The 23,117-nt window shown below is 37.8% G+C and overlaps 3 protein-coding genes across 22 annotated transcripts in view; 1 reads left to right on the top strand and 2 right to left on the bottom strand.

Moving 5' to 3' along the window:
- Positions 1-6,858, bottom strand: part of LOC106871282 (leucine--tRNA ligase, mitochondrial) — a 23,181-nt gene extending 16,323 nt beyond the window's left edge. Inside the window, exons 1-6 of one of the 6 annotated variants that reach the window (XM_014917649.3) lie at positions 6,746-6,858; positions 4,223-4,338; positions 3,554-3,640; positions 2,932-3,063; positions 1,587-1,678; positions 127-187 (exon numbers count right to left, since the gene is read on the bottom strand). In XM_014917649.3, the coding sequence (XP_014773135.1) occupies positions 127-187; positions 1,587-1,678; positions 2,932-3,063; positions 3,554-3,640; positions 4,223-4,327 (477 nt within the window). In that variant the 5' untranslated portion in view covers positions 4,328-4,338; positions 6,746-6,858. Of the gene's footprint in view, positions 1-126; positions 188-1,586; positions 1,679-2,931; positions 3,064-3,553; positions 3,641-4,222; positions 4,339-4,951; positions 5,713-5,830; positions 5,917-6,037; positions 6,228-6,350; positions 6,603-6,745 lie in introns of those variants that run through there. The other 5 variants (XM_014917647.3, XM_014917645.3, XM_014917648.3 and 2 more) reach the window with 5 other exon arrangements.
- On the top strand, positions 6,370-14,044 carry LOC106871284 (putative tRNA N6-adenosine threonylcarbamoyltransferase). 2 transcript variants are annotated; one of them, XM_089338612.1, is made up of 13 exons: positions 6,370-6,498; positions 7,607-7,739; positions 8,706-8,825; positions 8,951-9,052; positions 9,721-9,794; positions 9,905-10,000; positions 10,297-10,346; positions 10,452-10,530; positions 10,859-10,958; positions 11,801-11,857; positions 12,687-12,762; positions 13,385-13,483; positions 13,934-14,044. In XM_089338612.1, the coding sequence occupies exons 2-13, from the start codon at positions 7,625-7,627 to the stop codon at positions 13,971-13,973; spliced, it is 1,008 nt and encodes a 335-aa protein (XP_089194738.1). In that variant the 5' UTR covers positions 6,370-6,498; positions 7,607-7,624; the 3' UTR covers positions 13,974-14,044. The 2 variants fall into 2 exon arrangements, with proteins under 2 accessions (XP_089194738.1, XP_052830949.1); XM_052974989.2 differs by lacking the exon at positions 6,370-6,498 and adding an exon at positions 6,593-6,732 and having other exon boundaries at positions 8,951-9,051; positions 9,720-9,794.
- A 6,524-nt stretch (positions 14,045-20,568) lies between these two features.
- LOC106871290 (alpha-galactosidase MYORG) overlaps positions 20,569-23,117 on the bottom strand; it is a 43,588-nt gene continuing 41,039 nt past the window's right edge. For all 14 annotated transcript variants that reach the window (XM_052975094.2, XM_014917669.3, XM_089338618.1 and 11 more), the window contains one exon: positions 20,569-22,778. In XM_052975094.2, coding sequence (XP_052831054.1) covers positions 20,754-22,778 — 2,025 coding nt within the window. In that variant the 3' untranslated portion in view covers positions 20,569-20,753. The remainder of the gene's footprint in view (positions 22,779-23,117) is intronic.

Raw genomic sequence — 23,117 nt, forward strand, 5'->3', positions numbered from 1 at the left:
ACTTCTCTTAGCTCGTTTTTGTTTAAATTATACATACATATGTACGTGCATACATACATACATGCCAACATGCATGTATGTATGTATGTATGTATGTACATCTCCAAGCTGGAGAGAGAGACCTACCCTGTCCCAGTCAAAGCTGCAACACAAATCTTCAATTTGTTTTTTCATAGACTTGATGTTACTGAAAAGAAAGAGAAAGCAAAATAAAAGGTAAATAAATGCGAAACAGAGGTGGGAGGAGGAGGTGAGCAAGGAGTGATGGGAAGAGATAAAGTTGATATAAAGCAACAGTGAGGTGTGTCATGGAAGGAGTGTCATTGTTGCAGGAGTAAATATAATTACAAAGAGATGAAGTGTTTAGGCAAATGAGTACTCCTTATAGAAAGAAACATGATAAGAAAGAGATGCAGAGTTTGAATGAGTATTTATTTTTACAACAAAGTCAGAAGAAGTAAGGAGAGAGAGGTGATGACATTTGTAGGAGTCAAAGAGTTCCAGGCAACTTATATCTCAATAAGATGGTTCCAAGCACATTGTTAATGGTTTGTGAATATGGACAAAGAAACGAGTATCTGTTGACATAACACCCAAGCAACAGACACATTCACTGTAAAGATGAGCTAAACACTGTGTCTATATTTGTGTATATACATATATATATATCATCATCATCGTTTAACGTCCGTTTTCCATGCTAGCATGGGTTGGATGGTTCGACTAGGATCTGGGAAGCCAGGAGGCTGCACCAGGCTCCTGTCTGATTTGGCAGTATTTCTACAGTTGGATGCCCTTCCTAACGCCAACCACTCCAAGAGTGTAGTGGGTGGTTTTTACGTGCCACCGGCACAGGGGCCTATTAACCCTTATTAACCATTCGTCAGTCCCCAGTTTCCGCATTACCCACTAGATAAGGGATCGGAGGACTCTGTCAAAGGTTTTCTCCAACTCCACAAAAGCTAAGTATCGGAGTTTATCTTTAGCTAGGTATTTCTCCTGCAGCTGCCTTACCAGGAATATAACATCAGTGGTGCTTCTACCCAGCACAAAACCGAACTGCATTTCATCTAAGCAGACTCTCTCCCTAATTAGTTAGGCTATGACCCTCTCCGCGACCTTCATCACCTGATCCAGCAGTTTGATACTCCTGTAGTTATTTCTATCTAGAGCATCACCTTTACCTCTGTAGCAGTTGACTATGGTGCTGCTACGCCAGTCATTGGGTATGACTCCATCGTGAATTACCTGGTTTATATATATATGAAATATTATGAATTTTATTTACTGTTTTCAATGGTCAACATACAAACTTTGCTTTTTATAATATATATATAGATGTGTGTGTGTGTGATGGGCTTCTTTCAGTTTCCATCTACCAAATCCACTCAAGGCTTTGGTTGGCCCACAGCTATAGTGGCAGACACTTGCCCAAGAACCCAGAACCATGTGGTTGCAAAGTGACTTCTCAACCACACAGCCATGCCAGTGTGTGTGTGTGTGTGTGTGTGTACATGTAGCTATAACTGTGAATCTAGCACCTTTAAGTATGTATCTGTATATAGCTGTAGAAATGAATCTGGTACCTGTATGTCCATTTTGCAGGATGTTGGCCTTTGTCTATGGCAGCATTCTCTGCAGGTAAACCAAAAGCATCCCATCCCATGGGGTGAATGGTCTGAAAGGAAAACATTACAAGTTCCAGAGATGTCAAAACAAATAAATAATTCAGAAATAAAATCAATCACTGTCCCAGCGTCGATAAACTCTTATCTTTACTCCAGACATGGGTTTACCATTTCTAAAGTTTGGTGCCCTTCTTGGTATGAAACCCCTCAAATGGGTAGTAGGAGGAGGAAAATCCTGTCGTTAGCCATGCAACAGACACAGAGTTATGTACCTTGTTCTGAAATGTACTAAAATGGCTTTAGTAAGATTTGAACTTACAATCCACGTGTTCAGGAGTCCAGCACCTTAACCTCTTAACCTCAAGATAATAGGTTCAAATCTTATTATTGCAGGATTAAGTTTGAAAGATTTTTGAGGGAAATATAAATGGAAAATTATTGCTTAACCCTAGGTCAGCTTAGTTTGAATAGAGCTATGATCAAAGACAATCCAGACATGACCATCTTGTTTTTAGATAAAGTCTATCAATGATATTATCAGATATAATGTACCTTTCATTTTTTAATGTATAAGTGTGTTATTTGTGGAAGATTTAGCTACTGTTTTCAGCAGAGTAAGCAACCATGTTTACATTGATCCATTGTGAAAAATGTAAGAATTTATACAACGATCCTTTAGAACTCTTCTAAAATATTCAGGCTATTTTTCTGATCAACATAACATGGCAGTCCTGGTTCAGGACGAATGTTGCTGTAATTTAGCCCTAGGAGACATCGTCTGCAGCTGGCTATACAACACAATCTGTGTTTTGAGCTGAGTGGGGGTGCTAGATTCCCTTGTTCGAAAACATAAGGACACAGATCATGTCATATAGCCAACTGGAGACGATGTCTCCTGGGTCTAAAATTACAGCAGCATTCACCCTAAACCAGGACTGCCATGTTATGTTGACAAATAATCTTTACTCCAAAGTACTTTGGCTGAATATCTCATAAATTTTCTATTTTTTTGATGATGTACTTTTTATAAACTAATTGTCATGATATCGTCTGGTAGTTGTGAATGAATGTCACTGTCACACAAGCGGTTCCATTCATTTCCAATACTTTTTGGAAGCATGTTTGGCCATGGAGAAATATTACCTGGCTTGGAAGCAGGTAAGACAGGAATGCTGATTAAACAAAACTGTCCCTACAAGGTCAACGACTCATTTCCATGGAAGATGTTTAATCCTACTTAATGGTGCTGAGCAAGATTTGTGGGATTAATGAGTCCAAAATTATTCTACCAATTGTAGCTTACCTTTTTACCCAGGAGTCGCTTATAACGAGCCATGGCATCGCTTATGGTGTAGACACGTACATGTCCCATGTGAAGACGTCCACTTGGATAAGGAAACATTGATAAGACATAATATTTGTCAGCATTTGGATCCTGGAGAGACAAACATAGAGAAAAAAATCTAGGAAAAGGTCAACACAAGGGAAACAATATTAAAATAAAAGAAATTGGAAATGGGTTGAGAGAACGTTTATTGTTCCGCAAGTTATTAACCACCTCTTTACAGAAAACACACACACACGTGTGTATTATTATTTTCACTTGCGATCACTCTGGTAGGAAGATTTTTCAATAACAATAAGTGGTCAATAACATTAAGCAAAGGATATAGCAATATTTGAGCCACTGATTCTAATAAGTGATTAAGTTTTTATCCATTTTGAATAAAGAGTTTGGGACAATGCAGCCATGGCTGTGTAGAGAAGTTTGATTTTAATTTTGATAATATTATCTGTGATTATAATAAGTAGCTTCTACAGCACATCTATTACCAAAGAGTTAACAGAAGAATGGAACTGCATACCAAACACATATCCCCAACAGACAAATGAAATCCCCCCCCCCCCCATATCATTCTACTTACAGTAACACCAATTTTATCAAGTTCCTGAATTTTAGGTTTCCAATATTCTTCAATTTCTTTTCGCTTTTCAGCTTTGAAAGTATTTTCCTGAAATCAGTAAAAAATATCAGATTTTAGAAATGCCTCTATTTCAGTTTGTGTGTGTGTGTATATATATATATATTGGGTCATCCAATAAATAATGTGGTTTTTTTCAATTGTATGAACTTAAAGTCAGAGGGGGATGGGATAAACTTCCTGCATCAACTTGCTATAAAAGCATGTAGTCATTTTACCTTGTCCTTATTCGTAGTGCGAGTTTTGAAGAGTGCTGTTCGATTTTAACAGTTACTTTCCCAAACCTATAATAGAAGTGACAAAGGAGCATATTCGGCTGGGAGAGGGAGTGGCTTTGTGCTGGTTGAAAGGGTAAAGTATAATCGAGAGATGGAGATAAGGTGTTTTACTTTCAAGGAGATTCTTGGCTACGTTAGTAGAAAGGAAAGGAGAGAGAGAGAGAGATGGTGTTGGAGGTGCACCTGGACATACCCACAAGGTACAGTGGGGAAAATACAAGTGGTACAGAGGGGATAGAAGAGGATGTTTCATGTATATACATATGTAAGTGTGTGTGTGTGATATACATATACAATAGAACAGAAAATATATAATAGTTTAATAAACATTTACCCATATTCCAGTTTTGCTGAACAAACTTCTGTATTTGCTCCATGGTTTCCAGCAGAACCATTTACGGAATAGGTCAGGATTCATCCAGCGTCGTCCCACAATCATGTTGGTCACTTCTGGTTGATGGGAATATTAAAAATAAAATAATAATAATAACCAATGTGTCTTTATATAAATACGTACACAAACAAGTCAGTACGGACCCACGTAACTTTATACCTCTAAATGCCCTTCTGGCTGACTACAAAGTCAACTTTATAAGACGTTTTATAATTAATCAAACTAAATATCATTATATAAACGATTTTATAAACATTTTCCCCTCGAGATGAACGAATGGAACCCGTCAGCTTGATTTGAACAACGATCAAAAGATTACATTTACATATTTTAACAAAAACACACAAGCACATGGAAACTTTTAGTAATTAAATCAAACTCCTAATTATGTGTGTATGTCTGATATAGGTGTGTGTTTGTGACCGTACACGAGTATGAAATATTTAATGCCTATATATATGTGTGCGTAACATGTGAAGTATATATTTATATGACATTTGCTATATAATATAATCTCCGTGAATGTGTGCAGTCATTTGAGTTTAAACATCGCGGAACAAGATTGTTACTCTGTTCGTTAAATGTCCTTTGACTAAAACAAAAATAATTGTGATACTTTACAGCTAATTAATCTAGAAAAACATTTGAATTTCCAATTCAAATAATTACCATGAAGACGTTTACAAAAATTAAACTGTCGCCAACAAATTATTTACTGAGAATTTCTAAACAGTCGCCGGTAATTAACTGTCGACTGTGACCTCTGGAGGTCACAACATGAGCGCAGACTAAATATTCCCCATGATTATGTAAGGTTTAATACTTTGTTCATCGGAATTCTTTTCAAAATCGAAAGCAGTTCATTTTCTAATTGTTGCTATAATTTCAATTTCGTGAATAACGAATTTAGGTTTTCGTTTTCTAATTATCGAAACTAAAAAACCCTAATTTAGACCGGGGACAAATCTAGCTCTTCACCGTCTATATCGAAGATGCGTGATTGAAATAAATTAAATGATTATAATTTAAAGACGATAAGAGATCGATGTTCAAGTTGTAGTCAATAAGGAGATTCACTGCATAATTTACAGAGAAGAGAATCATCTTAGCTATTCAGTTGTTTGCATATTTCTTTCTACTTATGAGATAAAACTGTGACGACATTTCTGCTTCTGAAGCCAGCTGGAGTCGGCTTTGTTTCTTGAAATAAATATGTCAATAATATGGAATAGGATTCGATAGGCCGTATAAAAATAGGTAATTAGTCCATGTAATTAAGAGCGGGGGTGTGGTGATAAGGTCTCAGCGAACTGAATCTGATTTTTTGCTTCAGTTTCTATTTCGAACTGCTTCACCTAAGTCTTAACTACCACAAAGGAAGATGAGGTCCTTCCTACACGACTTCACTCCTCATTTCTCGAAATATAACTCAACACTTCATGTCAATTAACGTGTCATTTAAATTATAGAACATAAGGCTTCTGAAGTCTATCAAGTAGTTACAAATTAAGTTCTAAATCGGAATGCTGCCGTTAAAATAAGAACAACCTCATCAGTCATTCCTTCTTCCTAAATTTGATTCCATTCTTGCATTAGTTTTACTTTCATCTTTAGGATCGAAGATTTCCATAACGTCAGATAATACATCGTGGTATATATATATATATATATATGTATATATATATATATATATATATTAGTGTAAAATAAGGTTGTTATAAGGGAGGGATATAAGCGGAGCTTCAGACCATGTACCAATTATATAAATCATATCATTATAGTATAGAGTAAAGGGATGCATTGAGGCAGGAACAGAGTTAAAAGACTTCCATTGTTCCCGAGGGAGTTTTTAACCACTGCAGCTTGAGAAGATCCTAATAAATTCATCGCGCCTCAAAGTATCTTAACTCTGGCAGCTCTTCGACTATTTACAATGGTTCTGTGTGGTTATCTTATTTCATGATTGACCAGCCACATTGAAATATTAAAAGCTAGAAATGTGATGTGTTTTAATCAAGCATGACTATTATTACAGTGGTTTATATATGTATGTATGAGTGCGACTCACATGAATCACGAAGTTTGAACAACTAAATGAAAGATTATTAAATACGAAATAAATCTAAAAGATTCGTCGAGTTAGAGTTATCTCCTTTGCAATTAGGACTCTTCACACTGAAACTGACAACAATAATTTTAAATAGGAAGTTTCTAGGGTAATTAGTTTTACTTTGTTTTTATATATATATATATGTGTGTGTGCGTGTGTGTTTTATTTTAATGTGAAGGTTCTGAGGTTAGAAGAAGTGGTGGGGCAGGCCGATAACTGTTTTATATTTTCTATCGACCTCCTGTGTTCTGTATAGGTTCGAACCACGGCGCTGCTGTCGAATTAGTTGTTTTAGGCCACAGGTCACTGTAAAGCAGGTACCAGTTATATACGCAAATAGGTAATGTGCCTACACAGTTCAAGTGAGGTGTCTGTAGTCTGTACATTCTGTGGTTGTGTGATCCTTAAATCTTAACTGTTGTATCCGGTCTCCCTCTAAGTTGGAGTTGTTTATCTCGCTTCGAGTAGTGGAGGTAACAGTCAGATGGTGTCGTATTGCTGTTGAGGCCCTGGAAGAGACAATAGGAGGCGCAAATTACCGTTGTATATTTTACCTCTTAACGGAGTAGGAGTTTTTGTTCGATCGCTCGATCTGAAAGAAATAACAGCTAGACATTCCCCTAACCACTCATTACTGTCTTAAACACAGAAATTATATATTGGTAAATGTAGTCGTACATACATTGCTAAAATAACAGGTGTGTAGGGGTCACGACCGAAATCCCTTTCACCATAGACTTCGCGATCAGAACTGACCTGGGGCTAAACAACGCCTTGAACCATCGCAGTAAAACTAGAGATTCAGTAGTGACCCCTGTACCTACCCGGGTGGGTTACAGGACTAGCCACTACTCACTGGATATGACTCGACTATGATCGCACCTCTGCCCTATAGAAATATCCTTCGTGTTTAGTTTCAAATAAATATTGATTAGAGTTAGGTTGATTCACAGAATTTGGGGGACATCAGAGATAAGACGTTCTTGTACAAAATCTCAGGACAGTATCAATACCCGTTTAAACCTAATTCGCTTTAGCACCGTTCTCTTACGTAATACCTGAGGAAGTGGACAAACACATGCATACACACACACACACACACACACACACATGCACGCGCCCAGAGGGAGAGAAACTTTTTCTCTTCACCAGATGAATATCATGTGATCCAGTGATTTATATTATTATTATTATTATTTTTCTTTCGATCTTAGATTCCCTCCAAACTAACGATGGTGATCTCTATTGGATTTGAAGGAAGTGCCAACAAACTTGGTATTGGTATTATGAAAAATGACAAAGTTTTAAGCAACCCTCGCCACACCTACGTCACACCTCCTGGTCAAGGTAAGAATTGCACCATTCCATCATGGTCACCCAACCTTATTCACTATTCCTGCCCTCCTCTTGTATCTATTACCTCACTTCAAGCCTTCAAGGGAGCTTGCATGGTCACTGGACATTTTAGAAATAGCAGCTAAATTCCTTCAAATCATACCCTGTGATATTTAAACAAAAAGGACATTGTAGATAATGTGTTCAGGGTTTCCCTACGAATGGTCATGGCTGGACTTCCTTTGATCACAGGCTTGCTCAATCAGGGTTGTTCTGGGACTAAACAATGACATCTATATATGTCTCTTAGTGTTTTTCTTGGTCTTCTCACCAAATCTTTTGCAAGATACATGGATCGTTATTTTAAAGCTAATTGCTGTGGTTGATGGAACGAACTCCCATATATTTCTTGTCCACCCATGAAGGGAGTGGGTGAAAGAGAAACTCAACTCTGATAAGATTTGAACTTATGATATCAAGACTCAATACCTGCCAGATCTGTGTTGATTGAGATTTTGTTTTTTACCTGAAAAATAAGGAATTTGGGGCCATTCTACCAAAATGAAGCACAAATGTATTTTAGGCAGTGCTCCAGCTTGGGCATAAGCCATGGTAGCTTTAATGAACTAAAATATAAAACATAACCATTCCACTGAAGCCGTCTTTACCTTTCATCCTTTCAGGGTTGATAAAATAAGTACCAGTTGCATACTGGGGCCAATGTCTTCAACCTCCCCCCTGCCCCCAAATTGCTGGCCTTGTGCCAAAATTTGAAACCATTATTATTATTTTTAATTAACAGAAGTTACAAAGAAACTCAAAGGTTGAGAGTTCCATGCATGGCATGAAAATGATACAAAACTTGTCATGAATTTTAACTGCAAAATGTCCTGACATGTTTAACCCTTCATCTCGTTTGGCCTTGGTAGATGCAGGTAACATTTGTAACAATGTTAGTTCTATAATGTTTCTCTGTAGGTTTTTTGCCACGCGACACTGCCAAGCATCACCAGGAATATATACTGAAGGTTCTTAACCAAGCGATAGAAGAAGCACAGATTCAAACAAAAGACATTGATGTAATTTGTTATACAAAAGGTAGGTACATCTGTGTGTATGTGTGTGTGTGTGTGTAATATCCTTCCTCTAAGTAATTCAGCAAACATATTGTTTCCATGGTAACACATATGAATTTTGGATTTTGTTTTCCCTTGTATTTTCAGGTCCTGGAATGGGTGGACCTTTGGTGTCCACAGCAATTGTGGCACGCACAGTGGCACAGCTTTGGAAGAAACCTGTTGTGGCAGTTAATCATTGTATTGCTCATATCCTTCTGTTTGGGGTCTGAAAAGGGACTTTGGCTTCGTGTGTGAGTGGGGAGGATGTCACATGTAGGTAATATGTGTAGGTGTGGGAGGTGACTTATGGATGTGTATGTGTGATAAGATGTGTGTCTGTGTGTGGGTCATATGTTCACATGTGAAGATCACTTGTATGTGTCTGTGAGGGTTATATGTGTATCTAGGAGTACACGTATGTGCTTATGTATGAGTAATGTGTGTGTATGCATGTGTCACGCATCGTGTGTGTGTGCACATACCAAAAAGTGGTGATGGTTGATGTTGTTGTTTTGCCCCAGTTCAAATCTAATCCTACAAACATTATCCTGCCATGACCATCTCATCTATTATTCAGATACAACATATCTAGGCCTGCATTAGAAAATATGATCAACTTTTTATACTTTTTAAGGCAGCAGTAAATGATTTGAGGGAGATTTGGTTGATATTTTTAGCAAGTCAAATTACCATATAAGTGATTTGTTGTTCCTTTGGTGGTGATGGTGGTGGTTGTGGGTTAGGGTGAGGGTGGTTGTGATGGTGATGCTGATTGTAGTGATAATGATAGTGATGATGATGATGATGATGTATGTTGGTTCCTATTTTCTGTTCCTTTATTGTTGTTTTTGTTCCTTAATTCCTCTTTTTTGCACATATTGAAATGGGTCGCCTGGTGACCGGGGCACAGAATCCCACTGTCCTCTATGTCAGTGGAGGAAACACACAGGTAAGACATCCTCTCTCTCTCCCTCTCTCTTTTTTATCTATGCTTCCCCCTTTCTCTCCCTCTTCATCTCCATTTCTCAACACAACCCTGTCTGTCTGTTTGTCCTGCAGGTCATCTCTTATTCCCAGCAGAAATATCGTATCTTTGGGGAAACCATTGACATTGCAGTCGGAAACTGCCTGGACAGATTTGCCAGAGTTTTAAAGGTAATTCCACTTTCACTGCTTTTTTTTCTTTATTTTACTTGGGTTAAATATCCCTTAGACGTTTTTTATAACCTCTAATTGAACTCACCTCTCTCTCTCTCTCTAAATATATATATATAGATATAGATATAGATATGTTGCCACCTTGTATTATAGCTGTTCCTGTACATTTACCCTTACCTGTTATAATTATCCCATTATAAATATATATATATATATATATATATATATATATATGCCCCACCTTATATATCACAGTTATCTTCATTATATTTATCCTCCTCCCTGTATTACAGTTATCCAATGATCCCAGTCCTGGCTACAACATTGAACAACTGGCCAAAAAGTAAGTATAGATTTATATTGTGACAGATTGGACTGGAACAGACTGGATATAAATGGATGTTAAATGGATGAACTGGTAATGTTTGTATGATTATTTTCTTTGCAGAGGTAAGAAACTGGCCGAACTCCCTTACACTGTGAAAGGCATGGATGTGTCATTCTCTGGTTTACTCTCATACATTGAGGTGAGTCTGTAGCTTTTTGCTTCATTCTTTACCTCCCACCCCCACCCTCACGCCAAACTTTGTGCCTTTCTGTGTTTTAAACTAAACTTCTGTCATGTTTCAAGCAGTTGATGCCATGGTTACAGTAAACTTCATTTTCTTTTTTTTTCTATTTATATTTTTGTATGGTTTGATTATTAAAGGAAGGGCAGGAGTAGTGACCTTGTGACCTTTCTTGGGGCTTCCTGACTGGATTTGGGGAATGGGCCTGTTGTTATGTCCATTATTTAGCCTGCATCCTGTCTGTTGTTACATCTCCCCTATAATGGTCCCCTGTGACATATTTCAGGAGAAAGCCCCTCAATGGTTGAAGAATGGTGACTACACACCGGAAGATCTCTGTTTCTCTCTTCAGGAGACAGTCTTTGCTATGTTGGTGGAGATTACTGGTAAGTGTGTATAGTTGAATCTCTCATCCCCTGGTGTATGACTGGTTGACAGGGATGGTAACAGCTGAGTGTATAATGGTTTGGGTGATTCATGCTGAGATTTTACTTTAGGCATGGATGCATGGTCAAAAGGTTTGTTTCCCAAGTTCATAGTTTTGAGTTCAATTCCACTGCATGGCACCATGGGAAAGTGTCTTTTACTACAACCCCAGGTTAATTGAGGCTTTGCGAATAGATTTGGTGGACGGGAAGTGAAAGATACCTTTTGTGTGTGAGTGTGACTCCTTGTTAGATGCTGGTGGTAAATCGAGTGTCACTGTTTTACAAATGGTATCATTCATTCCTAGTCTTCTGTGAAAATATTGGGGTCCCATTTAAGGGCCTTCACATTCATTCAGCTTCCTCAATGCTGGACCAAAAAAGGGAGTTACTAAGATGTTACTCAGGGCTGCTATTTCTAGCAGCCATATCTTCAAGCTTTAGTTTTACTTTCTTAAAAATAGCTGATTGTTTCCCTACACAATGAAGAAGTGTATTCTCCCCCCAACACACTTCCAATTTTATTGAAGCCAGAGGCCACATGTTTGAAATGGTAAATCCCAGGATATCAAACTGTAAACTAAAGTTGGTGTAGCCATGGGGGGAAACTCTGGTTCTCTGTTTTACATTAACCAACCACCTCTGTTAACAACAACTATTTATAGTAATCTGGTTTCTAAAGGGTTAACATTTAAATCATGTTGTCTTAGTTATCCTAGTTGTCCCCAATTTTGTTAATTCTTATTTTTATTTTTAATTTGTATTTTGTTTCTTCAAATATTTTGGGTTTTTATGTCCCACAGAACGTGCCATGGCCCACTGCAATTCCAACGAAGTCCTTATTGTTGGTGGTGTTGGCTGTAAGTATCCTTTTTTGCTACACTTTCTCATGGAATGTCTTCTTATCTTCCAATTCTGCTCTTAACTATTTTGCAGGCTCAGCAAGCTTGGTCTTAGATTTCGGTGCAGGTAGGGGTGGTGTTGTTAAGTTTGCTGACCAACCAGGTGGTTCCATGTTTAGTCTCACTGTATGGTTCATTGGGAAAATGTCTTCTACTGTGGCCCCTGGTCAATCACAGCAGTGAGTGTGGATTTGGGAGACAAAAACTGAAAGACTGTCGTGTGTGTGTTTCCTTGACTTGGCATCACATGATGGTTGTAAATGAGTGTCACCATCATGCCAGCAGCAGCATTCCATGCAAAACATATCTGGCCACGACAAAATATGACCTTGCTTGGAAACGTGAGGTTTAGCAACAGGAAAGGCATCTGGTTGTAGAAAGTCTGTCTCAATGAATTCCAACTGACCTGAACAAACATGGAAAAGTGGATGTTAAAGCAATGGTGATGATGATGATGATGATGTATGCATAGGTTTGTTTCCCCTCTTTGTTTTGACATTGTTTAAAGTAAAAATTTCTTCCACTCTTTAGTTATTCCATTGTGTGAAAGGAAAGACCAATGGATTAAGCGATGGGTTGATGGCAGGAAGGACACCTGGTATCATCAAGTTTCATCTAACCCATGCTAACTTGAAGAAAACAGATGTAAAAACGTTTGGGTGGCAGTACTGGTGACGTCAGGGATGGCCGACTGATGATTCTTTTGTAGTCTGTATTTCAATGTTACCAAAAATATCTTTGTGCCTTTTATTTTTTCCCTTTTTCTTTTCTTAAAAATCTTTGTCAGGCAATGAACATTTACAAAAAATGATGGGTCAAATGGCTGAAGAGAGAGGGGCCAAATTATTTGCAACAGACGAGCGGTAAGTCCCCCATTGATCACCCCCCACCAATTACTGACCTGTCGTTCTCACTTTTATAACATCTCAAACATGGGAAGGGATTTAAACTGAGATACAGATGTGACTGGGTGCTTTAGAAGTTCACTTCCCAACCACATGGTTCCAGGTTCAGTCCCACTGTGTGGCACCTTGAGCAAGTGGCTTCTACTATAGCCTCAGGCCAACCAAAACCTTGTGTTTGTGTGTGTGTGTGTGTGCATATATGTGTATGTATGCATATAAATTATATATATATATATATAAATGTATGTGTATTTTTTCAATGAGTACAAATAACACGGAAAAAATAAAGTTACCAGGGTAGCAAAAATTCACTTAAGTGCCAAGAATATTACAGCCTAATATTCTTGAACGCCAGAAAACCAAAAGCATGAGTTTAAGAAGCAAACATCTTAATCACACAGCCACACTTGTCTCTCATCCATTTGTATGAAAGCAAATGAGAGACCCAGCGATTACAAGAACATTTCACATTTTGGTCCATTCTGCTCAACAGAAACCATTACAAAATTGGTCATTCCTTGTACACCCTTCACTCTTCAGATTTCTAAATATTAATCCCAGAATTCCAATTCTTCTTCAGGTTCTGTATTGACAATGGTGCCATGATAGCTTATGCTGGTTTATTGATGTACAAGAATGGTTACACCACCCCACTAAAAGACACAGGATGCACCCAGAGGTATTATTATTGTTGTTACTACTACTACTACTACTACTACTTAAGGTAGCAAACTGGCAGAATCATTAGCATGCTGGATAAAATGTTTTGCAGCATTTCTTCCTTCTTTATGTTCTGAGTTCAAATTCCACCAAAGTTGACCTTACCATTCGTTCTTGATGAAATGATTACCACTAAAATAATGAGGTTGAGGTAACCTACTAAATTTCCTTCCCACCAAGATTGCAGGCCTTGTTCCTACAGTAGAAAGGAGTATTATTACGTTTTTTATTTTGCTGTGTCTTGTGAGGGTCGTAATGCCAATATTAATAACACACACTGGTTCAATATCACTTCTTCATTGTTTGTCAGTTGGTTAAATATACAACCAACTAACTAATCAATCATTTGTTTAATGAATTGGTTAATCAATCATTTGGTTGTTTATCCATTCTTGTATTGTCTTTGCAGATATCGAACAGATGAAGTTCTTGTCACTTGGAGGAATTAACAATTAATGAGACATAATTAACAAGTTTTATTATTTCTATTGTTTTCTAAATAAATAAATAAATAAATAAATATTGTTTTTATATTGTTTATTGCAAATATTTATGAAAATATTCCAGAAATGTGACCTTTAAGGTCTTGGCAGCATTGATGTAGAGTCACAGCACCAGACAGATCCCTTTCATAGGAATTGGTTGGTAAAACGTTTCTGTCGAGACAGATGTTGACCTCGGGACGGAAATCTATGTGGATTGGTCAACACACACACACACACACACACACACACACACACACACACACACACACACATACGGCACCTATCATCGGCAGAGGTGGAGAAGGCAGTGGTTTGTCCAGCTCATTTATCATCTACATACATGCATACATGTGTATACACGTACGCACATGCCCATACACACACATGCACCTACACAACTAGAGTAAAGAAATGATCAACTTACCTGTATTTTCTTTAGATGTACCTGTGTTTATAGACTTGTGTAACCTCACTTCTAACAACACTCGCCCTTTGATATGTATAAGATGCGTGTGTGTGTGTGTATAAACATGTACATGCAGACCTGCATCTCTGTGCATGCGTGTGAGTGTATGTGAATGTATGTACGCACGTGTGGATATATGTATATGTATATATAAATACATACACACCGGTATTCAATTTACGTCAGTAACCATTTCCTTTGGTTGTTTGTTATTTTCATTGATTGTTGGGAAGTGGAGGAGTGAGAGGATAATAAAGAGGGAGAAAGAGATGTGGTGGTGGTGGTGAGCTGCCCATTAACGGAGGTTCGGTGTCCTTGTCCCCTTGCTTTTCTATCGAAAAGATCTAACAAGTTTGTCTTTACAATTTGTTGACAAATTATTTTTTACCGTTTTACTAGCTTTCATGTCACGTTGTGCACCAGGTTCAACCACCAACACTCAGAAGAAATGAATAACGACATTTTATTATTATTATTATTATTATTATTATTATTATTAAGGTGACGAAATGCTAAACGGTATTTCATTTGAGTTCAAATTCCGCCGGAGTCGACTTTGCCTTTCATCCTTTCGGGGTCGATAAATTAAGTATCAGTGAAACACTGGAGTCAATGTAATCGACTCATCCCGTCCCCTAAAATTGCTGCCCTTGTGGCAAAATTTGAAACCATTATTATTATTAAGGTGGCGAACTGGCAGAATCTTTATTCCTCCTTTAAGTAATAGAGTGGACAAAATAAACCCATCACGAATTCCGGTGGTTGTATGGTTCATCCATCGTTTGGATAATTCAACCTTGGCCGCTATATTAATTCTATTCTGGTGAATGACGACAGGAAAATAACAAGACTCGCCTTCCTGGAAATCGCTCATCCCTCTGCTCATTTGTTAGACAGAGGATAGGATCCAGAGCAGATTCAGGTAAGTTGTTTGAGAATGTATTACTCAGAACGTGATTGGATCTTCGATCCATATCCTGCGCAATACTCGACCAATCAAAGCACAGGACTCAACCAATGTTACAAACTCACGTGATAGATAAGACGACCAATCATTACAGATTAACATGCTGAACTATAAAACGCTAGCCGACTTCAATTAGAAATTGGTCTCTCTCTCTCTCTCTCTCTCTCTCTCTCTCTCTATGTCTCTCTCTCTTTCTCTCTCTCTCTCTCTCTCTCTCTCTCTCTCTCTCTCTCTCTCTCTCTCTCTCTATATATATATATATATATATATATATATATATATCGAGAAAGAGAGAGAGAGAGAGAGAGAGTGTGATGAGCTGTCCACAAAGCTGCGGCTTTCGTGGATGCGAAACTATTGGTCACTCTATGACCAGACTTAAACTTTGTGATTATACATACATACATGCATACATACACACACACACACACACACACACACACACACACACACACACACATATATATATATATATATTGCATTTTCGCTCTCGGGAGTCATTTTCCTCCTCGCCCTTCCCAAAGTAAACTTTTCGAGTGAATGAGCGCTCGCTTTTCCATATACGTCGTCCATTTCGCAATCACCAAAATATTTGAATCTTTCTCTGTCAGGATTAGCGTTAATCCAACTAATCTATGATTATTATTCCGGCACACCGTAAACTTTAAAGACTCGATGTTGGAGGATTCTTTGCAAAGAACTTCCAGTTTTTTTTAGTCCCTTCTTTCCGGGTCCACTGTTGCCCCCTTTTTTCTTTCCTTATTGGTTTCCAACCCATCCCCGATATCCGTCTTCCCTCTCCATCAAGGGTGACACTAGTCATAGTCCTTGGTCTTGAAATATTCGGGTATCATTAAGACGTGGGTGTTCATTTACATCCCAGCTGACCACATTGTAGTTCAACCCTTATATTGACCGTAGGGTGTTGCGGTCATGTGACAACATTCTAAGGGTCCGTCTCGCCTGCCAATATACGTGGTTGTGAATCTTTTGACCTCTACTTGCCCCTTCGTCTCTGGTCTTCAAAAATATACTCACGTTTCCATATGTTCTGCCCTAGTTGACTATCACTACCACCACCACCACCACCACTACCACCACCACCACCACCACCACCACCACCATCATCATCATCGTCGTCGTCGTCATCGTCTTCATCATCATCAACGTCATCATCATCGTCATAGCTGTCGTCATCGTCATCATCATCATCGTCATCATCATCATCATCATCATTATTCATGAGTAACAGAAACAAAAACAAGAACAGTTGTGTCTGTCAAATCAGAATTGATGGCTCTTAACTGAAGAAAAAAAAGGAAAAAGAAGAGAAAAAAGAAAGAAGAAAGAGAAGAGAAACTATTTCGGTCGTTGTCGTCGACAGAGAGAGAGGGGGGAAGGAGTTGTTAGCAGCCATTAGTTCTGGGAAATGGTGATGGAACAAAATTAATGAGATCAACGTTGTCATGGTCACCAGAGTTGTATGTGAGTCTGACAGAAGCTGATAGACATCCTGCTGGTAGTAGTAGTAGTAGTAGTAGTAGTAGTAGTAGTAGTAGTAGTTTACATTCCACGGCAGTAATTGTTTTCACCTCAATAGACGTCAGTGATTGGTTGAAATTACCGAAATACGACAATTTTTTACATGAAATAACTTCGAATACAACATTTTTTATCTGTTCTATAACACAAAATATACAAGTATACGAAGTTTGAAAGTGTTTCGGTGCCAAAAACACTACATAAAACATAAATGAAAAGTGGTGCCCGTCAAATCATACACATCTCTCTTCCTCTGTCTATCCATTAACAATACCAACAGATTTTAATTCACACCCCAAAAGACCCTCGATCGACCAACACTGTTTACAAGGCCCTATGCTTGGAATGACCAAATATAACTCACCTACCAAGTACAAGAAAATTTCTTCGCCCCAAAAATTTTTCACCACTTATATACACACCATTCTACTTGAATAATGGAACTGCAAATACAATATCCTTACGTATTTCACTTCTATATTCATTCTCTTACTTCTCTCTGTATTTCATATCTTCTCTACAATAATTGATACTCAAACATTTTCTCACATCGTCTCTGATGAAGGGATATATAAAATATCCCGGAAACAGCTGTAAGACTTTTTCTTGGTAAATGTTATGAAATCTATTTACTGCCTTGGTATTTTTATCTCATTCTGTCCATTTTTATATATACATACATACGCATATATATATATATATATATATATATATATATATATATATATATATATATATGTACACGCTCATACATACACATATCTTGTCAATTCAGTGAACAACAAAAAGAACAACACATGAAGAAGGTTTCACATATAAGATTTGAGTTTAACACTTTAATGGAAAAATAGTCTTAAAGTTTCCGAGGTTCTTCCTTCATCAGAAGAAAGACACAAGCATAGAGAGAGTAAGAAAAAAAATTGGTCAGTTTAAATAATGGAAATGCATGATGAGTTAGAAAGTAAGTGAGAATGCTGTTTTATGGGGGAGTGATGAGGGAAGAATGGGTGGGTGTTTATAAGTATAGGAGTATACTTGTGTCTGAAAGCGAGTATAAAATGGGCATTGATATGTGTATGTTGGCATTTTAGTGAGGCATGCGTATGTGTGTAGAGGTATGCAAGTGTGGAAGTATAGTAGCGAAGGTTAGCGGGTGTGTGAGGCTATGGTGTGTGTATGAGTCGTAGCGTTAGGTGAATGGGTACGAAAGCACTATGAAAGATGAGAGGAGGCACCCGTGTGGTAGAAAAATATTATTGCCGAAGTACACGGAGTGGCAAGAAGAACGTGGAGGGTGTGATAGATGTGTGCACAAGTGTATAACAAAAATAAAAAGTGTTAAAGGAGGGGGGAGCAGCAAAGTGAGGAAGACTTTGGGTGTGGGGATTGTCCGTCTCTTTGCTGAGGACAAATTATTTTTATCGCTGGACCCATTATAATGTGAAGTGTGTTGATTCGACTTGGACATCATTGAATAAACAGGTGAAGGGAAAACTTAAGGTTCCATTCAAAACAATATTCTCTTTCTCTCTCTCCTTTTGTGTGTGTGTGTGTGTGTGTGCGTGTGCGTGTGTACGCGCGCGCACATATACGTAATGCTAATTTGTTGATAACTTCAGCAATTGAAAGCATTCAGAAGTTTTGAGTCATGAATATATTTTATGTACGATAACTGAAATAGCTTCTCTGACAGCAACTCGAGTTTCATGTTCAAATATGACATTTAACCCAAATCTAATCAAATCTCTTCGTTTTTTAACATGAAACTTGAGTTTCTGTCAGAAACTAGTTTAGCTACTATATATATATATATATATATATATATATATATATATATATATATATATATATATATATATATATATATATATCTTGGGGTTTTAGTTCATACTTTTCTTTTCTTATAAGCTTCGATATTTAGCTGTTAATTATCCTGGAAGACATTCAACATCCAAGTATTGTTCTCATCATCATTATTATTATTATTGTTCAAATTCCGCCGAGGTCGACTTTGCCTTTCATCCTTTCAGGGGTTGATAAATTAAGTACCAGTTGAGTACTGGGGATCTATGTAATCGACTACCACAAATTCCAGACCTTGTGCCAATAGTAGAAAGGATTATTACTATTATTATTGTTGTTAAGGTGTCAAGCTGACAGAATCGTTAGCACGCCGGACAAAATGCTCAGCGGTATTTCGTCCGTCTTTACGTGGTGTCGACTTCCCTTCCCCCGAAATTTCAGGCCTTGTGCCTATAGTAGAAAGGATTATTGTTATTATTATTATTATTATTATTATTATTATTATTATTATTATTATTATTATTATTATTATTAAGTCATTACATATTAATTTAATCAGCAGGAGTGTTATCCCGAGGTCTGATGACAACAAGTTTTCTTAAATCTTGAGGATCTTTCTTAGGATTTTTGCAGAATACAGAATGATACTTTTCTGCCGGTCGACAATTCAGGTTTCAATTCCAATCTCTGTCTTTTACGTAACATTTTGGGTTTTTTGTGCTGCGTGCACCAAATATCACAGGAATAATTGTAATCTTAATCTTTTACAGTCCCATCAGCTCTCAGAGGCTTAATCTTAATATTTTTAATCAATTTTATTATTATCATTATTATTATCCGCTTTAATTTCTTTCAGGATTTTATTCACATAATTGTTGTTGTTGCTGGTATTATTATTATTATTATTATTATTATTATTATTATTATTATTATTATTATTATTACATCAACAGATTCAAACAAAAACATTTCCTATGAATCATGTTTCCTTCTTAAATTTCTTCATGTTTCTCTAACACACACACACGAATACAGTCAGACACACTTACACAAAATATCTGTATATACATGCATTCATGCATACATACATACATACATACATACATGTGTAGACAGCCACCCGAATTCGCTATTCACACAGCTATATCTAAATTCCAAACCATTTTTCGTTGTTGTAGACATAATGGCACATTAGTATATGATATATATTCTTTTATTCTTTGTATGTATGTATGTATGTATGTATGTATGTATGTATGCATATATGTATGTATGTATGTACCACTGTATTACAATATATGCACCAGTGTGATTACAGGAGAGTTCTACTCGCGAACTCAAATCATCAACTGAACCGAGACAAGATGGCGGTTTACTGTGGAACAATAATGTAGAATATTTATATTTCGTACTACACCTCTCTCCCTCTTTCTCTCTCCCTCTCACTCACTCACTCTCCCCCTCTCTCTCTTTTTTATTCCTTGACTCTTTTATGTCTCTCTCTCTCTCTCTCTCTCTCTCTATCACACACACACACACACACACACACAGATTGTATGAACTGCCTTTTCCTTCCATTTTTCTCCTTTAAACTTCGGATAAAACATCACTACAACGAGGTAACCGACGGACAGACATACAGACAGACAGATAGACTGACAGACTGACTGACAGACAGACAGACAGACAGACTGGCTGACGGACAGACAGACACACTGATTCGTATCTTACCCGGGGCAGGTCTTTCCCCTGCCTCCTCCATCCAAGATAACAATAGTTCCTATAGCAAGAAACCCCATTTAATTAACAAACGGTCCTTAAACTATCATTATCTGTCGAGATTTGGTAGAGATCTGTTAAGATAGTCTTTTATTTTGTATGTCCGAATCGGTGAAACAAGATGGCCGAAATCTTATTTTATGTTTTGTGGAGATTATTTCCGTTGAAGATAAAATAGCAAAGTTGATCAACCGACTCTTTTGTGTTGTGGCATTCTATAGAAATACGGAACTTCTGTGATACTGATGCTATAATTAACTAACCACATAGGACCGTCAACCACTTTTTTCTTATTGACGTCTTCCCAGATGCCTGCCGGGATATATATGTTCCTGTGTGACGGTTGGTCGCAAAACAACGGCGCCACCAATATAGAGTCACCCACTAAATATTGATCCTTTATTGCGAGTGAATTGGAATCGTTTGGGTAAGACCACCAAATGGGTCGAATAAAAGGTACCCCTGCAAGAGTATCATTTTTTAATCCCATCAAATATGGGATGACTGTCTTTTGTCTAAAAGCAAGCAATTTTTTAATGTTTTCTACAACAGATTCAGAATAAGACCAAGGAGTCACAGAAAACCGAATGGCGGGGAAGAATATAGAAGCCTGAAGCCATCGTTGATAGACTATTTCGTTGGGAATTTTGTTTGAAATCGTTCCGTCGCCAAACGATATCCCGTCCGACATTATGTAAGGGTATCCTAAAATACTCAACACAAAGGATTTCTCAATCAGATTTGTAAAACATATCGAAGTATCATTTGAGACGATGAGGCTCTGAACTGTGACAAATACTGAAGAATTTTGAGAGTGAGACACGTGATCAACGATCACCTCATCACTGAACGCTCCCATAATCTCTGAGAAACGCTGATTCAGATCTCCGGAATGAAATCCTCTCTTGAAGTGGGGTTGGAAAGGAAGAGACATGTTGCCATCGTATGTAAAATGAAAGGAACTGATTCGATTAAGGAGTTGGAGTTGTTTTAGTTTTTGCATAAACCAGTCGACAGCTGGGGTATGTGAAGCATCTAACATGGCCCCTACCCCGTTGCTCCAATTCACCAGTCCCGGAACACGACCACCTGCGTCCATAATAAAATAGTTCTTCTCAATTCCTTCGCTAAATCTTTGCGAATTATGGTGAACATATGGTCTAATTGGTAGCATTAGGTCACATGACTGATCCGTCAAATTAGAAATATTTCCAAAGTGAATCTCATTAAATTCTAAATTACCATATTCAGACTCCCATTTCCCAAACACTTCCATTGTAGAACATGATAAATTCCTTTTGGCCAATTCTTTGGCCAAACCAATGACAGTCGACATTGATGCTAATTCATTCCCAGCATCCTTTGCGATCCAATGTGGATGCTCAAACATTTTCACATTGGGCCACTTTTTAGTAGAATTTCTCGAGAAATACTTCCTGACAACAGAATAAGTGTCCATAATATTTCTACCGTAACATATTCGGTAGCGAAGAATCGGGTTTGGTTTATCAATTATCTTGTCTGAAGAACCAAGCATCCGATTTTCAGTTGCAGATATCGAATTCGAATTGGAGTTAATGCACATCTCCATCACGTTGGTTTTCTTCCAAGATACGTGAAAAGGTGTAGATTCGTTCAAGAGGATAGCAATACCATTTGACGACAACCAAAAATGTTCCGACAGATGACCAAATGTGTTAACGTCATTGAAAGTAAAATTGGGAGAATGGGAATAGCTAACATTTTGAAGAGGCCATTGGAAATCTCCTGTGTTTGAAGACCCAAACCAATCAAGGCTACTGGTGTAACAATCTCGAAGAACTTCGTTCTTGTTGTCAGCGTCCCACTTCACATTGAAACAGGACAGAGATCCCACTCGATGATATTCCAAATTCACTCTGGCAATTCCTTTCCAGCGCATGCACATCTTTGACACATTCTTCTTGTCGGCTGAACAGTCGAGCGGCAGCCATCCTTTCGGTATGTTGTTTGCCAAATAACCTTTGAACTGCTGCGACCTCCAGGGTGCATCTTTGAATGTAAGAACACGACTGGATGTGTCGAAGGAGATGCGCTGTCCCATTTTGATGGCCAGTCTTTCTTCTTCGTGAAAGTGCCACACTGCGCTGAGGTTTCCGATGATGAACAGAAACGTGATGGCGACCATAAAGTGAAGCTGGAACCTCTTCAGGTAACTTTGTTTCGGTGGTTCCTGAAAATAAAAAAAAAAACAATAAATAAAACAGTGAGTTTTTATGGAATAATGAAAAAGCTAGAATAGGGACACAAATATCAAAGGCGCAGAGGGAGGCGTCGACAGAGAGGGGCGTGCGATTTTTCTTGAAAATAAAATTTATTTAAAAAACAACATACGGAAAAATAGACGATAACATAACAAACGGGAAACTAGTCAAAAACATTGATACACGGACCATTCGCAGCAGATTTCCTCATAAGTCAGAGTCCGGAAAGCCCTAGCGGTTTCGCACTTATTTATCCTTGAGACCGCTCGAATCTGGCAAGTGCTAGAGCGTTAAGCTAAAGGCATTAA

Source organism: Octopus bimaculoides, chromosome 20, assembly GCF_046866305.1.
Source record: "Octopus bimaculoides isolate indiv1 chromosome 20, ASM4686630v1, whole genome shotgun sequence".
Lineage (NCBI taxonomy): Eukaryota > Metazoa > Mollusca > Cephalopoda > Octopoda > Octopodidae > Octopus > Octopus bimaculoides.

Excerpts from the sequence above, each read along its gene's own strand:
- LOC106871284 (XM_089338612.1), top strand. The coding sequence starts at position 7,625 with ATGGTGATCTCTATTGGATTTGAAGGAAGTGCCAACAAACTTGGTATT. Across the intron at positions 9,053-9,720 it reads AGTTAATCATTGTATTGCTC|ATATTGAAATGGGTCGCCTG; the intron begins ATATCCTTCTGT and ends TCTTTTTTGCAC. Across the intron at positions 10,531-10,858 it reads GTTTACTCTCATACATTGAG|GAGAAAGCCCCTCAATGGTT; the intron begins GTGAGTCTGTAG and ends GACATATTTCAG.